Genomic DNA, 14,792 nt, shown 5'->3' with positions numbered 1-14,792 from the left:
AAACCCTAAACCCTAAACCAAAAAACAAACGCTCTCCAGCCCTGGGCGATTTCACGCCTCCAGCCACTGCCGTCGCTGTTCCGGCGGATCCAGACGCCGGACGGCCAATCTGCCACCGTCACTCGACTCGCCATCCCCGAAAACCCCCCCCTACACCGAGCCCCGTCGCCGGAAACCGCCCCCAGCCGCCGCTCTCGTCAGCCCCGAAACGACGTCACCGGCGAACTCGCCGCTGCCGGCGTTTTCAGCCCGGCGCCTCATCACCATCGTGGTCGCCATCCTCCATAACCCCCGTCCCCACCCAACCGCCGCCGGAAATCGCTGCAGCACCGTCGGCCGCTACTGCCCTGCGCGGCGATACTTTCAGCGCCGGTATCTCTCAACACCGGCGTTGGATCGCCGTTTGGCCACCGTCACTGAACTCGCAGGGCTGAGGTGTCCCCGAATCCACCCCTCGATCGCCGGAATACGCCGCCGGCTCCGCCCCTGACGGTTGGCCTCCCGCACCGTCGCCACCGCGTTTCGGCATCCCCCCGCCGTCGGACCACCATTCTGACGACGGGATCGTGTTCCCCTGGCCGGAAAACCCCCAGGGCCGGGCTACCGCCGCGAGTCGCCACCTCTACACCACTGTCCGCCGCTTGCCCTAGGTCGCCGTCGCCGTAGCCCTGATTTGCGACACCTTCGACGCCGCCGTTCTCCCGTCTCCGACGTCGGATCGTCAATCGGCCACCGTCACTGTCCTCGCAGGGTTGAGGAGTCCCTGAACCCGCCACCCGACCGCCGGAATACACCGTTGGGAACCGCCGGTGACTCCCCGACGGTTGCCCTCCTCCCGACGGTTGACCTCCCGACAGTTGATCTCCCGACGGTTGGCCTCCTGACGGTTGAGTTCCCGAGACGCCGCCTCTGCATATTCCGCCGACTCCGCTGCCCGACCAACTCTCTGGTCCCGATACTGTTCCACCCGACCCCGACATACACCTTGGTCGGTGCTCCTTGACGCCAGAGCATCCCCCGACTGAGGCCCAGGGATCGCGACTGCTGTTTCTCCCGACGGGTGATCTCCCGACCGAGTCCCGACCGAGGCCGTCTCTGGTCCGTAGGTTGCTCCCGACCGAGGCCCGACCGAGGCCGTCTCTGGTCCCGACGGTTGATCCCGATCGAGGCCCGACCGAGGCCGTCTCTGGTCCCGAAGGTTGATCCCGACCGAGGCCCGACCGAGGTCGCCTCTGGTCTCGAAGGTTGATCCCGACCGAGGCCCGACCGAGGCCGTCTCTGCTCCCGAAGGTTGATCCCGACCTTGGCCCGACCGAGGCTGTCTCCGGTCCCGAAGGTTGCCCCGACTCGGCGCCTCTCCGACCGTCTTCGCTGCCCGACCACACTCCCGCCCGAGGCCCAGGGTTCGTGGTTGTCACTGGTCCCGACGGTTTGTCCCGACTCGGTGCCACCACTTTTCTCCCCGACCCCGCCAACCCCCAGTCGGTGCCCCGACGCCAGAACACTTCCCGACTGGGGCCCAGGTGTCGCGGCGGTCACTGACCCCGACGTTTTGTCATCCCGACACGACGCCCCGCTACTCCGCCCGACCCTGACGCCAGACCACCCTCCTGGTTCCGCCACTGTGTCTCCCGACCCAGAAGCCCCCAGACGCGGGTTCAGTGCCTGAACGGTGCCCAGACTTCACGGCTGCCTCTGGCCCTTGTCGTCGTCGGTTTCTCTGCTGCTCTGGCGCTCTGAGCGCCGGTCTGACGGCACTGTTGATTCTCTGGCCCTGGCAGCCCCAGCACCCCATCCTTTACCACCGTCTCCGATGACAGCCGCCGACTCCTTCCGGAGCTAGGGTTCTGCCGTGGAATTGCCGGATATGGCCGCTCAGGCTGCTGCCGGCCGCCAGCAACCTCCCCAAACTGATGGTTCGGTACGCCTCACCTCTGCTACTAACCATCTCCATTCCCACAAGTCTTTTGCCAATGCTGTCACCTCCGGACTCCACTCCGAGATTCCTGAGGACAGTCCTTACTCTTTTCTGGCGGAGCCTCGTCCGACTGCTATTGGACAATGGATTTCTACTGCTGGACAGCCGCGCCTTGCTTTTACTGCTGACGAAACAGCAAGGTACACAGCCTCGCACCCGTACATTCTTATCGGTAAATTCTCTCATGGGTACTCTTCTTGGAAAGATCTTACCGAAGGTTTTGCGAGTTTCTGTTTGGCGGGGAAGTTTGTTTTGCAGCATCTTAATCACCGCCATATTGTGATTCGCCTCACTACCGAGGCTGATTATATGCGACTTTGGATTCGAGGAACTTGGTTCATCAAAGGATTCCCGATGAGAGTTCTCAAATGGACCCCCGATTTCAAAACTACCGAGGAACCCCCACATGTTCCGGTGTGGGTTACGCTCCCACTACTTCCTCTCCACATGTATCACAGAGATCTTTTATTTACGGTTGCTGCTGGCATTGGGACCCCTCTGAAGGTTGATACCCCTACGGCGACTCGGAGTCGGTGCTCCCACGCCAGAGTCTGTGTGGAAATTGACCTTACGAAGCCCCTCCTGCATGCCTTCGAGATTGATGTGGGTACTGGTGTGCTCGAGCAGAAGGTCATCTATGAGCGTCTACCTAGTTTCTGCTCACTCTGCCGCCATCTCGGACATAAAGCAGAGGCTTGTTTACGCAGACCTTCTTCGCAGCCGGTACCAGCGACCGTATCAGCTGCGCAGGATCCTCCTGCTGCGCCTTCTGGTCGCCATGACTCGGTGCATGGCCCTTCTGAGATCTCTGCGGCCCCTGCCTCTGGTGATATCATGGAATCCCGGCCCCCCACTGCTCGACGCCGTCGTCGGCGCCGCAATCGAAATCGGGGTACGCCTTCTACTGGTATCACTAATGATTCTGGCTCCTTGCAGGCTCCTCTTCGGCCCCTCCGCCAGGACCCCCAGCCTTCTACCCGGAGACCTTCTGATGACATACCGGAGTTGAACGGTTCCAGACGCCTTCGTTCAGGTGTGCGGGTGTCCTTTGGGGAGACACAAGTGGCCCCAAATCCATCACAGACGGCCAGGAATTCACAGCAGGTAATACCGGCGCATCTCAGCGGCCCTGCGGAGGCTCATCGCCCCCACGCTCCTCCTCGGGTGACCTTTGCCCACTCACGGGGGGATGCCTCTGCGATCCTGCTTACCTCTGGTGTTCGAGTTACTTTTGGGGACTTCCGGGCGCCTTCGGAAACCTCTCCGGTCCGCCCTCTGGCTGGACAGACTACAGCTGAGCCCCCGATCGACAGTCCTGCCTCCCCGCTGGACGACTGTCGGCTGAGTCCCACTCCAGCGACTCCTGCCACCGCTCCAGCCCTCGGTCTCTTTCTGCAGCCCCCTTTGGACGATCAGGTACCCTCGCCGCCTTTACCACTGCTTCCTGATGATATGCAGGTACCCCCGGAGCCTGTGTCGCTCCTCCTGCTCAGTCTTTGGCAATCTGGGGACTCCCCTCTGGTCATGGCCTGGATAAGGGGAAGGCAGTGCTGCTCTCGGACCCCCCTGCATCACCTATCTGCGATCGACGTGATCTTTCAGTGGACACATGCCTATCGGCCACGGGTTCTCCTTCCTCGGACACCCAGCGGGATGAGGACTCTGCACTTCATGCCACTTTCGCCGAGGACTCGGATGGTGACTCGCCCCTTATTAAGGATGGCCAACCGCCCCTCATTGATTCACTGTCTCTCTCCCCGAGAGGTACCACTGATCTTCACTCTTGTGATCTCCCTGCTGATGCAACTACAGGGACAGAGCTCCTCCCTGAATCTGGTCCGAACCCACCCCTCCTGCGGACTTCGTCGGAACCGCTCCCTGTTGTCGCTCTGTCGACGGAGTCGCATCCGAGCAGAGGGGTGTGCGTTTTGAACCAGGCTGCTGATCCTCCGTCTCTCAGCGGATCCTTGGAGACAGTGTCGGATGACCGGCCACAGGCTCTGCCGCCAACCTTCTCTAGGCCGATCACCCGCAGCATCTCTCGTCAGCAAGTAAGTTCCTCTCGTCGCCCTTCTGCTAGTACTCGATGACAGACACCTACATTCTGGTCTGGAATGTTCGAGGAATTGGTAACCCCAGGGCTCAACGGGAGGTACATTGGCTTTGTAAGCAACACCGTATCCGCCTTCTCATCATCCTTGAACCCATGGTTCTGGCGGACACTGCTTTCTTCTGCCGGCGGTTTGGTTTCTCTCAGATGCTAACCAACACGGCTAATTCTATCTGGATTCTTGCTGATGATTCTTATACACTGGCGCCTATATCGGAGATCGATCAGTGTCTTCATGTGCAGGTATCATCTCCACAGATTCGCCGGCCTTTTCTTTTATCTGGCATATATGCGAGGTGTTCTATCACCCAGCGCCGCGAGCTTTGGTCTTTCTTACATGACACCGCGATTTCGTCACTGGGATCCCCCTGGCTGATTGGCGGTGATTTTAATGCCATCGCCGATATATCTGAACGGAAGGGCCCGGGTCGGCCTAAATTGCGCTCTATTCAGGATTTCTCGACCGCAATCCTCGATGCGAACCTCATTGATGCTGGTTTCGAGGGCCCCCCGCACACATGGACCAATCGGCGGGTTTGGGAGCGCCTTGATCGCATTCTTTACAGCTCTGCCTGGGAGGATTTTGCGGAGACAACTCGAGTCAGGCACTTACCGCGGATGCATTCGGACCACGCCCCGCTCTTGGTCCGTTTCTCGCATGAACGGCACCGCCTAGCCTCTGCATTCCGGTTTCAGAACATGTGGACTAGACACCACTCTTTTCAGGACCACGTCCGCCAGAGTTGGGCTGTCCCGACGGGCACCACCGGTCTCCTCAACCTGCGATTGAAACTCGGACGCCTCAAGCAGGCTCTGAAGTGGTGGAACAAACAGGTATTTGGTAATGTGTTTCAGGTACTTGCAGCAGCAGAGAAAGATGCTGAGGAGTGCGAAGCGGATTTCGATCGGGATCCCTCTGACGCCAACCTCCTCCGTCGTCAACGGAGCGCAGCAGCCTTGACACATGCGATTTCTCTTGAGGAGGCCTTCTGGAAACAAAAAGCAGCATGTCGTTGGGCAGTTGAGGGAGAGCGAAACTCCAGAATGTTCCACTCCATGGTGAAGGAACGGCGTCGGCGGGCTACGCTTTTCTCGATGAGGGACGGTGCTCGTACCCTCACTGATCACTCAGCCATTAAGCAGTCAGCTATTACCTACTTCTCCGAGATGTTTGGTCAGCCTGACGATGCAGACACCTCGGGGATGGATGCACTGGCGGACCCTCCGCCTCAGGTTCCTTTGGCTGAATGTGCTCGGTTGCTGGAACCACCAACACTTGCGGAGGTTCGTGCTGTGGTTTTCTCGATTGACAAGGACAGTGTGGCTGGCCCTGATGGCTTTTCCGCCGCTTTCTATCAAACGTGTTGGGATATTATTCACGAGGATGTTTTCGATGCTGTTCTGGATTTCTTCTCGGGAGCTCCTCTTCTGAAGTTCTATACGGCAACGACACTTGTGCTTATCCCCAAGACGGACGGGCCAGTCGCTTGGGCTGATTTTCGGCCTATCAGCCTCTGTAATGTGAGTTCTAAGATCTTCACGAAGTTACTCACTGTGCGACTTGGTCCGCTACTGCCGCAGCTTCTGTCGCCACACCAGAGTGGTTTTGTCAAAGGTCGGGCAATTGCAGACAATATTTTGCTGGCATCGGAAATGGTACATGATCTCAATTTGAGGGGGGACTCGCACAATTTGCTGCTGAAACTGGATTTGAATAAGGCATACGATCGGGTATCGTGGCGGTTCTTGCGACATGCCCTTACCAGGTTCGGTTTCCCGCCTCATTTTATCACCTTGATTATGAATTGTGTCGAGCATGCTTGGTACTCGATTCTTGTGAATGGGGACTTGGGCGGTTTCTTCCCCTCCTCGCGAGGCCTCAGGCAGGGAGACCCCCTGTCCCCGACTCTCTTTGTTTTGGCTGCAGATCTCTTATCTCGCGGCTTGGAGCGCCTATACAATCGGTACCCGGACCTGTACTATCGGTGTCGTGGTCGGTTCCGATTGACGCACCTAGCCTATGCGGATGATGTTCTCATCTTTGCCAATACCCGTGGTGATCGAATCAGCCTCTTGACGGATTTTCTGACGACGTATGCGCGAACTACTGGCCAGATGGTGAACTGTCAGAAAAGTCAGCTGGTATTTAGCCGCCGATGCCCGGAGAGGGTCCAGCGACAGCTTCAGTCCGTCACTGGTTTCGGCAGGGTTGGACTTCCCCTTACGTACCTCGGCGCCCCGCTCTATGTGGGCAATCGGCGTAATATCCTCTACGAAGACCTACTTGGGAAACTGCGGCGATATCTGCAGCGTTGGGACCGCTCCGTTCTCTCTCACGGAGGTCGCTTGCAACTGATCAGAAGCACGCTCTTCTCGCTTCCCCTTTACCTCCTACAGGTCCTTAACCCCCCCCAGGCTGTCCTACACTCAGTGGAGCAGCTCTGTGCTCGTTTCTTCTGGGGCTCCTATCATGGCCACCGTCGCCGCCATTGGATTTCCTGGATGGATGCGGCGAGGCCCCAGGACGAGGGCGGGCTTGGTATTCGCCGCCTGTCCGACATGGTTCGCGCCTTCTCGCTTAAATTGTGGTGGCGTCTCAGAGATGGTTCCTCTCTTTGGGCTCGCGCGCTCCAGCATAAATATTTCCGCAGCTCCTTCCCGGGTCTCGCCCCCTGCCGGAACTACGACAGCCCGGTCTGGAAACGTCTTTGCCAGATCCGCGATGAGGCACAGACGCAGATCACTTGGAACTTGGGGCGTGGGGACTGTTTCTTCTGGTATGATACTTGGTGCGGCGATCGCCCTCTCTGCACTGACCGCCGGGACCGCCCTCCGCCGATTCGGGTGAAAGAGATGTGGGTTAACGGGTCGTGGGATTTGACGCGCCTTCAGGCCTACCTTCCGGCATCCCTTGTTCAGCGGGTCTCTGCGATTCCTTTTGACCCCCTGATAGCGGATCAGCCGATATGGAAGGCTTCGGACACAGGTACTTTTACTACTACCTCAGCCTGGGAGATGAGCCGGACAGCCGGGGCTCGGAGTTGGCTTTCCTGCTGCCTCTGGTCGCCACTACTTACGCCTACGATGTCGGTATTCCTATGGCGTTTATTTCGCCGTCGGATACCTGTTGACGAGGCCCTTTGGAGGCTGGGTCTCCCTATTGTTTCTCGCTGCCAGTGCTGCAGTGAATCCGAGACTTTTGCACACTTATTCTTCTCGTCGGCGGTTGCCCAGCGCGTGTGGCGCCATCTTGCCGACCTATTCCGTATCCGAACCCCGCGGACACATGCGCCCCACCTGATGGTCTCTGCTTGGCGTCTGTCCTCCCCACATGCGCGGAGCATCCGTACCTATATCCCACTTCTGGCCTTCTGGTTTCTTTGGACGGCACGGAATGACGCCAAACACCGAGGTATCCAGATTTCCTCTGACAGGATTATTTGGCGTATTCACTCTCATTTGCAGGTGTTGGGCCGTGCTGGCCTCCTTCAGCGACAGCACTGGCCTGGGGAGGTGCACTTAGCCTCCACTCTCGGCCTTCGCCTCCCGCCTCCGGTTCTTCGGCCGCCGGTCATGGTACGCTGGGAAGCCCCGTCTCCAGGCTGGTTCAAACTCAACACTGATGGGGCATCGCTCGGGAATCCAGGCGCCGCTGGAGCCGCGGGCGTCATTCGGGATGCCACCGGCGCCCCAATTGTGGCATTCCAAGTTCCCCTTTTGAATACGACGAACACTTTGGCCGAACTGCAGGCGATTCGATCTGGAGTGGACCTGGCGGTTGCCCGCGGCCTCCTCCCTCTCTGGATCGAGACGGACTCGGCCAGCAGTATCTCTCTCATCTCCTCCTCGACGGGACACTGGACTCTCCAGCCTTGTCTCCACCACCTGCGCCTACAGCTTCGCAGCATCGAGTGGAGGATCTCTCATATTTTCCGCGAGGGCAATAAAGTGGCGGACAACTTGGCGAACACCTCTGTTGCCCTTCCTCATATGCGGATCCTTGAGCCGGCGGACATCCCAGCGAGGACCCGTGGCCTCATCCATGCTGACGCGGCGGGCCTTCCGTGCTTTCGCTTCCGTTAGCTTTTATTTGCTTACACTCTTTATTTACATTTGCAGCACTTGTACCGAACTTTGCAGAACTACGTATGGCTTGATCCCGTTGGGGTACGTAGGCAGCTCTTTGAGCCCAGCAAAAAAAAAAAAAAAAAAAAAAAAAAAAAAAAAAAAAAAAAAAAAAACCCTAAACCCTAAACCCTAAACCCTAAACCCTAAACCCTAAACCCTAAACCCTAACCCCTAAACCCTAAACCCTAAACCCTAAACCCTAACCCTAAACCCTAACCCCTAAACCCTAAACCCTAAACCCTAACCCCTAAACCCTAAACCCTAACCCCTAAACCCTAAACCCTAAACCCTAAACCCTAAACCCTAAACCCTAAACCCTAAACCCTAAACCCTAACCCCTAAACCCTAAACCCTAAACCCTAAACCATTCGCACCCACACAAACGCTCTCCAGCCCTTGGGCGATTTCACGCCACCCGCCGCTGCCATCGCTGTTCCGGCGGATCCAGACGCCGGACGGCCATTCTGCCACCGTCACTCGACTCGCCATCCCCGAAAACCCCCCCCTACACCGAGCCCCGTCGCCGGAAACCGCCCCCAGCCGCCGCTCTCGTCAGCCCCGAAACGACGTCACCGGCGAACTCGCCGCTGCCGGCGTTTTCAGCCCGGCGCCTCATCACCATCGTGGTCGCCATCCTCCATAACCCCCGTCCCCACCCAACCGCCGCCGGAAATCGCTGCAGCACCGTCGGCCGCTACTGCCCTGCGCGGCGATACTTTCAGCGCCGGTATCTCTCAACACCGGCGTTGGATCGCCGTTTGGCCACCGTCACTGAACTCGCAGGGCTGAGGTGTCCCCGAATCCACCCCTCGATCGCCGGAATACGCCGCCGGCTCCGCCCCTGACGGTTGGCCTCCCGCACCGTCGCCACCGCGTTTCGGCATCCCCCCGCCGTCGGACCACCATTCTGACGACGGGATCGTGTTCCCCTGGCCGGAAAACCCCCAGGGCCGGGCTACCGCCGCGAGTCGCCACCTCTACACCACTGTCCGCCGCTTGCCCTAGGTCGCCGTCGCCGTAGCCCTGATTTGCGACACCTTCGACGCCGCCGTTCTCCCGTCTCCGACGTCGGATCGTCAATCGGCCACCGTCACTGTCCTCGCAGGGTTGAGGAGTCCCTGAACCCGCCACCCGACCGCCGGAATACACCGTTGGGAACCGCCGGTGACTCCCCCGACGGTTGCCCTCCTCCCGACGGTTGACCTCCCGACAGTTGATCTCCCGACGGTTGGCCTCCTGACGGTTGAGTTCCCGAGACGCCGCCTCTGCATATTCCGCCGACTCCGCTGCCCGACCAACTCTCTGGTCCCGATACTGTTCCACCCGACCCCGACATACACCTTGGTCGGTGCTCCTTGACGCCAGAGCATCCCCCGACTGAGGCCCAGGGATCGCGACTGCTGTTTCTCCCGACGGGTGATCTCCCGACCGAGTCCCGACCGAGGCCGTCTCTGGTCCCGTAGGTTGCTCCCGACCGAGGCCCGACCGAGGCCGTCTCTGGTCCCGACGGTTGATCCCGATCGAGGCCCGACCGAGGCCGTCTCTGGTCCCGAAGGTTGATCCCGACCGAGGCCCGACCGAGGTCGCCTCTGGTCTCGAAGGTTGATCCCGACCGAGGCCGTCTCTGCTCCCGAAGGTTGATCCCGACCTTGGCCCGACCGAGGCTGTCTCCGGTCCCGAAGGTTGCCCCGACTCGGCGCCTCTCCGACCGTCTTCGCTGCCCGACCACACTCCCGCCCGAGGCCCAGGGTTCGTGGTTGTCACTGGTCCCGACGGTTTGTCCCGACTCGGTGCCACCACTTTTCTCCCCGACCCCGCCAACCCCCAGTCGGTGCCCCGACGCCAGAACACTTCCCGACTGGGGCCCAGGTGTCGCGGCGGTCACTGACCCCGACGTTTTGTCATCCCGACACGACGCCCCGCTACTCCGCCCGACCCTGACGCCAGACCACCCTCCTGGTCCCGCCACTGTGTCTCCCGACCCAGAAGCCCCCAGACGCGGGTTCAGTGCCTGAACGGTGCCCAGACTTCACGGCTGCCTCTGGCCCTTGTCGTCGTCGGTTTCTCTGCTGCTCTGGCGCTCTGAGCGCCGGTCTGACGGCACTGTTGATTCTCTGGCCCTGGCAGCCCCAGCACCCCATCCTTTACCACCGTCTCCGATGACAGCCGCCGACTCCTTCCGGAGCTAGGGTTCTGCCGTGGAATTGCCGGATATGGCCGCTCAGGCTGCTGCCGGCCGCCAGCAACCTCCCCAAACTGATGGTTCGGTACGCCTCACCTCTGCTACTAACCATCTCCATTCCCACAAGTCTTTTGCCAATGCTGTCACCTCCGGACTCAACTCCGAGATTCCTGAGGACAGTCCTTACTCTTTTCTGGCGGAGCCTCGTCCGACTGCTATTGGACAATGGATTTCTACTGCTGGACAGCCGCGCCTTGCTTTTACTGCTGACGAAACAGCAAGGTACACAGCCTCGCACCCGTACATTCTTATCGGTAAATTCTCTCATGGGTACTCTTCTTGGAAAGATCTTACCGAAGGTTTTGCGAGTTTCTGTTTGGCGGGGAAGTTTGTTTTGCAGCATCTTAATCACCGCCATATTGTGATTCGCCTCACTACCGAGGCTGATTATATGCGACTTTGGATTCGGGGAACTTGGTTCATCAAAGGATTCCCGATGAGAGTTCTCAAATGGACCCCCGATTTCAAAACTACCGAGGAACCCCCACATGTTCCGGTGTGGGTTACGCTCCCACTACTTCCTCTCCACATGTATCACAGAGATCTTTTATTTACGGTTGCTGCTGGCATTGGGACCCCTCTGAAGGTTGATACCCCTACGGCGACTCGGAGTCGGTGCTCCCACGCCAGAGTCTGTGTGGAAATTGACCTTACGAAGCCCCTCCTGCATGCCTTCGAGATTGATGTGGGTACTGGTGTGCTCGAGCAGAAGGTCATCTATGAGCGTCTACCTAGTTTCTGCTCACTCTGCCGCCATCTCGGACATAAAGCAGAGGCTTGTTTACGCAGACCTTCTTCGCAGCCGGTACCAGCGACCGTATCAGCTGCGCAGGATCCTCCTGCTGCGCCTTCTGGTCGCCATGACTCGGTGCATGGCCCTTCTGAGATCTCTGCGGCCCCTGCCTCTGGTGATATCATGGAATCCCGGCCCCCCACTGCTCGACGCCGTCGTCGGCGCCGCAATCGAAATCGGGGTACGCCTTCTACTGGTATCACTAATGATTCTGGCTCCTTGCAGGCTCCTCTTCGGCCCCTCCGCCAGGACCCCCAGCCTTCTACCCGGAGACCTTCTGATGACATACCGGAGTTGAACGGTTCCAGACGCCTTCGTTCAGGTGTGCGGGTGTCCTTTGGGGAGACACAAGTGGCCCCAAATCCATCACAGACGGCCAGGAATTCACAGCAGGTAATACCGGCGCATCTCAGCGGCCCTGCGGAGGCTCATCGCCCCCACGCTCCTCCTCGGGTGACCTTTGCCCACTCACGGGGGGATGCCTCTGCGATCCTGCTTACCTCTGGTGTTCGAGTTACTTTTGGGGACTTCCGGGCGCCTTCGGAAACCTCTCCGGTCCGCCCTCTGGCTGGACAGACTACAGCTGAGCCCCCGATCGACAGTCCTGCTTCCCCGCTGGACGACTGTCGGCTGAGTCCCACTCCAGCGACTCCTGCCACCGCTCCAGCCCTCGGTCTCTTTCTGCAGCCCCCTTTGGACGATCAGGTACCCTCGCCGCCTTTACCACTGCTTCCTGATGATATGCAGGTACCCCCGGAGCCTGTGTCGCTTCCTCCTGCTCAGTCTTTGGCAATCTGGGGACTCCCCTCTGGTCATGGCCTGGATAAGGGGAAGGCAGTGCTGCTCTCGGACCCCCCTGCATCACCTATCTGCGATCGACGTGATCTTTCAGTGGACACATGCCTATCGGCCACGGGTTCTCCTTCCTCGGACACCCAGCGGGATGAGGACTCTGCACTTCATGCCACTTTCGCCGAGGACTCGGATGGTGACTCGCCCCTTATTAAGGATGGCCAACCGCCCCTCATTGATTCACTGTCTCTCTCCCCGAGAGGTACCACTGATCTTCACTCTTGTGATCTCCCTGCTGATGCAACTACAGGGACAGAGCTCCTCCCTGAATCTGGTCCGAACCCACCCCTCCTGCGGACTTCGTCGGAACCGCTCCCTGTTGTCGCTCTGTCGACGGAGTCGCATCCGAGCAGAGGGGTGTGCGTTTTGAACCAGGCTGCTGATCCTCCGTCTCTCAGCGGATCCTTGGAGACAGTGTCGGATGACCGGCCACAGGCTCTGCCGCCAACCTTCTCTAGGCCGATCACCCGCAGCATCTCTCGTCAGCAAGTAAGTTCCTCTCGTCGCCCTTCTGCTAGTACTCGATGACAGACACCTACATTCTGGTCTGGAATGTTCGAGGAATTGGTAACCCCAGGGCTCAACGGGAGGTACATTGGCTTTGTAAGCAACACCGTATCCGCCTTCTCATCATCCTTGAACCCATGGTTCTGGCGGACACTGCTTTCTTCTGCCGGCGGTTTGGTTTCTCTCAGATGCTAACCAACACGGCTAATTCTATCTGGATTCTTGCTGATGATTCTTATACACTGGCGCCTATATCGGAGATCGATCAGTGTCTTCATGTGCAGGTATCATCTCCACAGATTCGCCGGCCTTTTCTTTTATCTGGCATATATGCGAGGTGTTCTATCACCCAGCGCCGCGAGCTTTGGTCTTTCTTACATGACACCGCGATTTCGTCACTGGGATCCCCCTGGCTGATTGGCGGTGATTTTAATGCCATCGCCGATATATCTGAACGGAAGGGCCCGGGTCGGCCTAAATTGCGCTCTATTCAGGATTTCTCGACCGCAATCCTCGATGCGAACCTCATTGATGCTGGTTTCGAGGGCCCCCCGCACACATGGACCAATCGGCGGGTTTGGGAGCGCCTTGATCGCATTCTTTACAGCTCTGCCTGGGAGGATTTTGCGGAGACAACTCGAGTCAGGCACTTACCGCGGATGCATTCGGACCACGCCCCGCTCTTGGTCCGTTTCTCGCATGAACGGCACCGCCTAGCCTCTGCATTCCGGTTTCAGAACATGTGGACTAGACACCACTCTTTTCAGGACCACGTCCGCCAGAGTTGGGCTGTCCCGACGGGCACCACCGGTCTCCTCAACCTGCGATTGAAACTCGGACGCCTCAAGCAGGCTCTGAAGTGGTGGAACAAACAGGTATTTGGTAATGTGTTTCAGGTACTTGCAGCAGCAGAGAAAGATGCTGAGGAGTGCGAAGCGGATTTCGATCGGGATCCCTCTGACGCCAACCTCCTCCGTCGTCAACGGAGCGCAGCAGCCTTGACACATGCGATTTCTCTTGAGGAGGCCTTCTGGAAACAAAAAGCAGCATGTCGTTGGGCAGTTGAGGGAGAGCGAAACTCCAGAATGTTCCACTCCATGGTGAAGGAACGGCGTCGGCGGGCTACGCTTTTCTCGATGAGGGACGGTGCTCGTACCCTCACTGATCACTCAGCCATTAAGCAGTCAGCTATTACCTACTTCTCCGAGATGTTTGGTCAGCCTGACGATGCAGACACCTCGGGGATGGATGCACTGGCGGACCCTCCGCCTCAGGTTCCTTTGGCTGAATGTGCTCGGTTGCTGGAACCACCAACACTTGCGGAGGTTCGTGCTGTGGTTTTCTCGATTGACAAGGACAGTGTGGCTGGCCCTGATGGCTTTTCCGCCGCTTTCTATCAAACGTGTTGGGATATTATTCACGAGGATGTTTTGATGCTGTTCTGGATTTCTTCTCGGGAGCTCCTCTTCTGAAGTTCTATACGGCAACGACACTTGTGCTTATCCCCAAGACGGACGGGCCAGTCGCTTGGGCTGATTTTCGGCCTATCAGCCTCTGTAATGTGAGTTCTAAGATCTTCACGAAGTTACTCACTGTGCGACTTGGTCCGCTACTACCGCAGCTTCTGTCGCCACACCAGAGTGGTTTTGTCAAAGGTCGGGCAATTGCAGACAATATTTTGCTGGCATCGGAAATGGTACATGATCTCAATTTGAGGGGGGACTCGCACAATTTGCTGCTGAAACTGGATTTGAATAAGGCATACGATCGGGTATCGTGGCGGTTCTTGCGACATGCCCTTACCAGGTTCGGTTTCCCGCCTCATTTTATCACCTTGATTATGAATTGTGTCGAGCATGCTTGGTACTCGATTCTTGTGAATGGGGACTTGGGCGGTTTCTTCCCCTCCTCGCGAGGCCTCAGGCAGGGAGACCCCCTGTCCCCGACTCTCTTTGTTTTGGCTGCAGATCTCTTATCTCGCGGCTTGGAGCGCCTATACAATCGGTACCCGGACCTGTACTATCGGTGTCGTGGTCGGTTCCGATTGACGCACCTAGCCTATGCGGATGATGTTCTCATCTTTGCCAATACCCGTGGTGATCGAATCAGCCTCTTGACGGATTTTCTGACGACGTATGCGCGAACTACTGGCCAGATGGTGAACTGTCAGAAAAGTCAGCTG

At 58.3% G+C, this 14,792-nt stretch overlaps 2 protein-coding genes across 2 annotated transcripts; one reads left to right on the top strand and one right to left on the bottom strand.

The window, feature by feature from the left end:
• Positions 1-413: 413 nt before the first annotated feature.
• Positions 414-980, bottom strand: LOC127242394 (uncharacterized). The gene has a single exon (XM_051261921.1). The coding sequence runs from the start codon at positions 978-980 to the stop codon at positions 414-416; it is 567 nt and encodes a 188-aa protein (XP_051117878.1).
• Positions 981-12,627: 11,647 nt separating this feature from the next.
• On the top strand, positions 12,628-14,082 carry LOC127242384 (uncharacterized). The gene has a single exon (XM_051261902.1). It carries the CDS (start codon positions 12,628-12,630, stop codon positions 14,080-14,082), a length of 1,455 nt encoding a protein of 484 aa, XP_051117859.1.
• The last annotated feature ends 710 nt before the right edge of the window (positions 14,083-14,792 follow it).

Source organism: Andrographis paniculata, unplaced genomic scaffold, assembly GCF_009805555.1.
Source record: "Andrographis paniculata isolate CXL003 unplaced genomic scaffold, ASM980555v1 Contig19END, whole genome shotgun sequence".
NCBI classification, from domain to species: Eukaryota; Viridiplantae; Streptophyta; class Magnoliopsida; order Lamiales; family Acanthaceae; genus Andrographis; species Andrographis paniculata.
Note: the sequence above shows the minus strand (reverse complement) of the source record. Positions and strands in the feature narration are given on the sequence as shown.

What these genes read in the sequence shown, in the direction of transcription:
- LOC127242384 (XM_051261902.1), top strand. Translation starts at nt 12,628, where the DNA reads ATGACAGACACCTACATTCTGGTCTGGAATGTTCGAGGAATTGGTAAC.
- LOC127242394 (XM_051261921.1), bottom strand. Translation starts at nt 980, where the DNA reads ATGTCGGGGTCGGGTGGAACAGTATCGGGACCAGAGAGTTGGTCGGGC.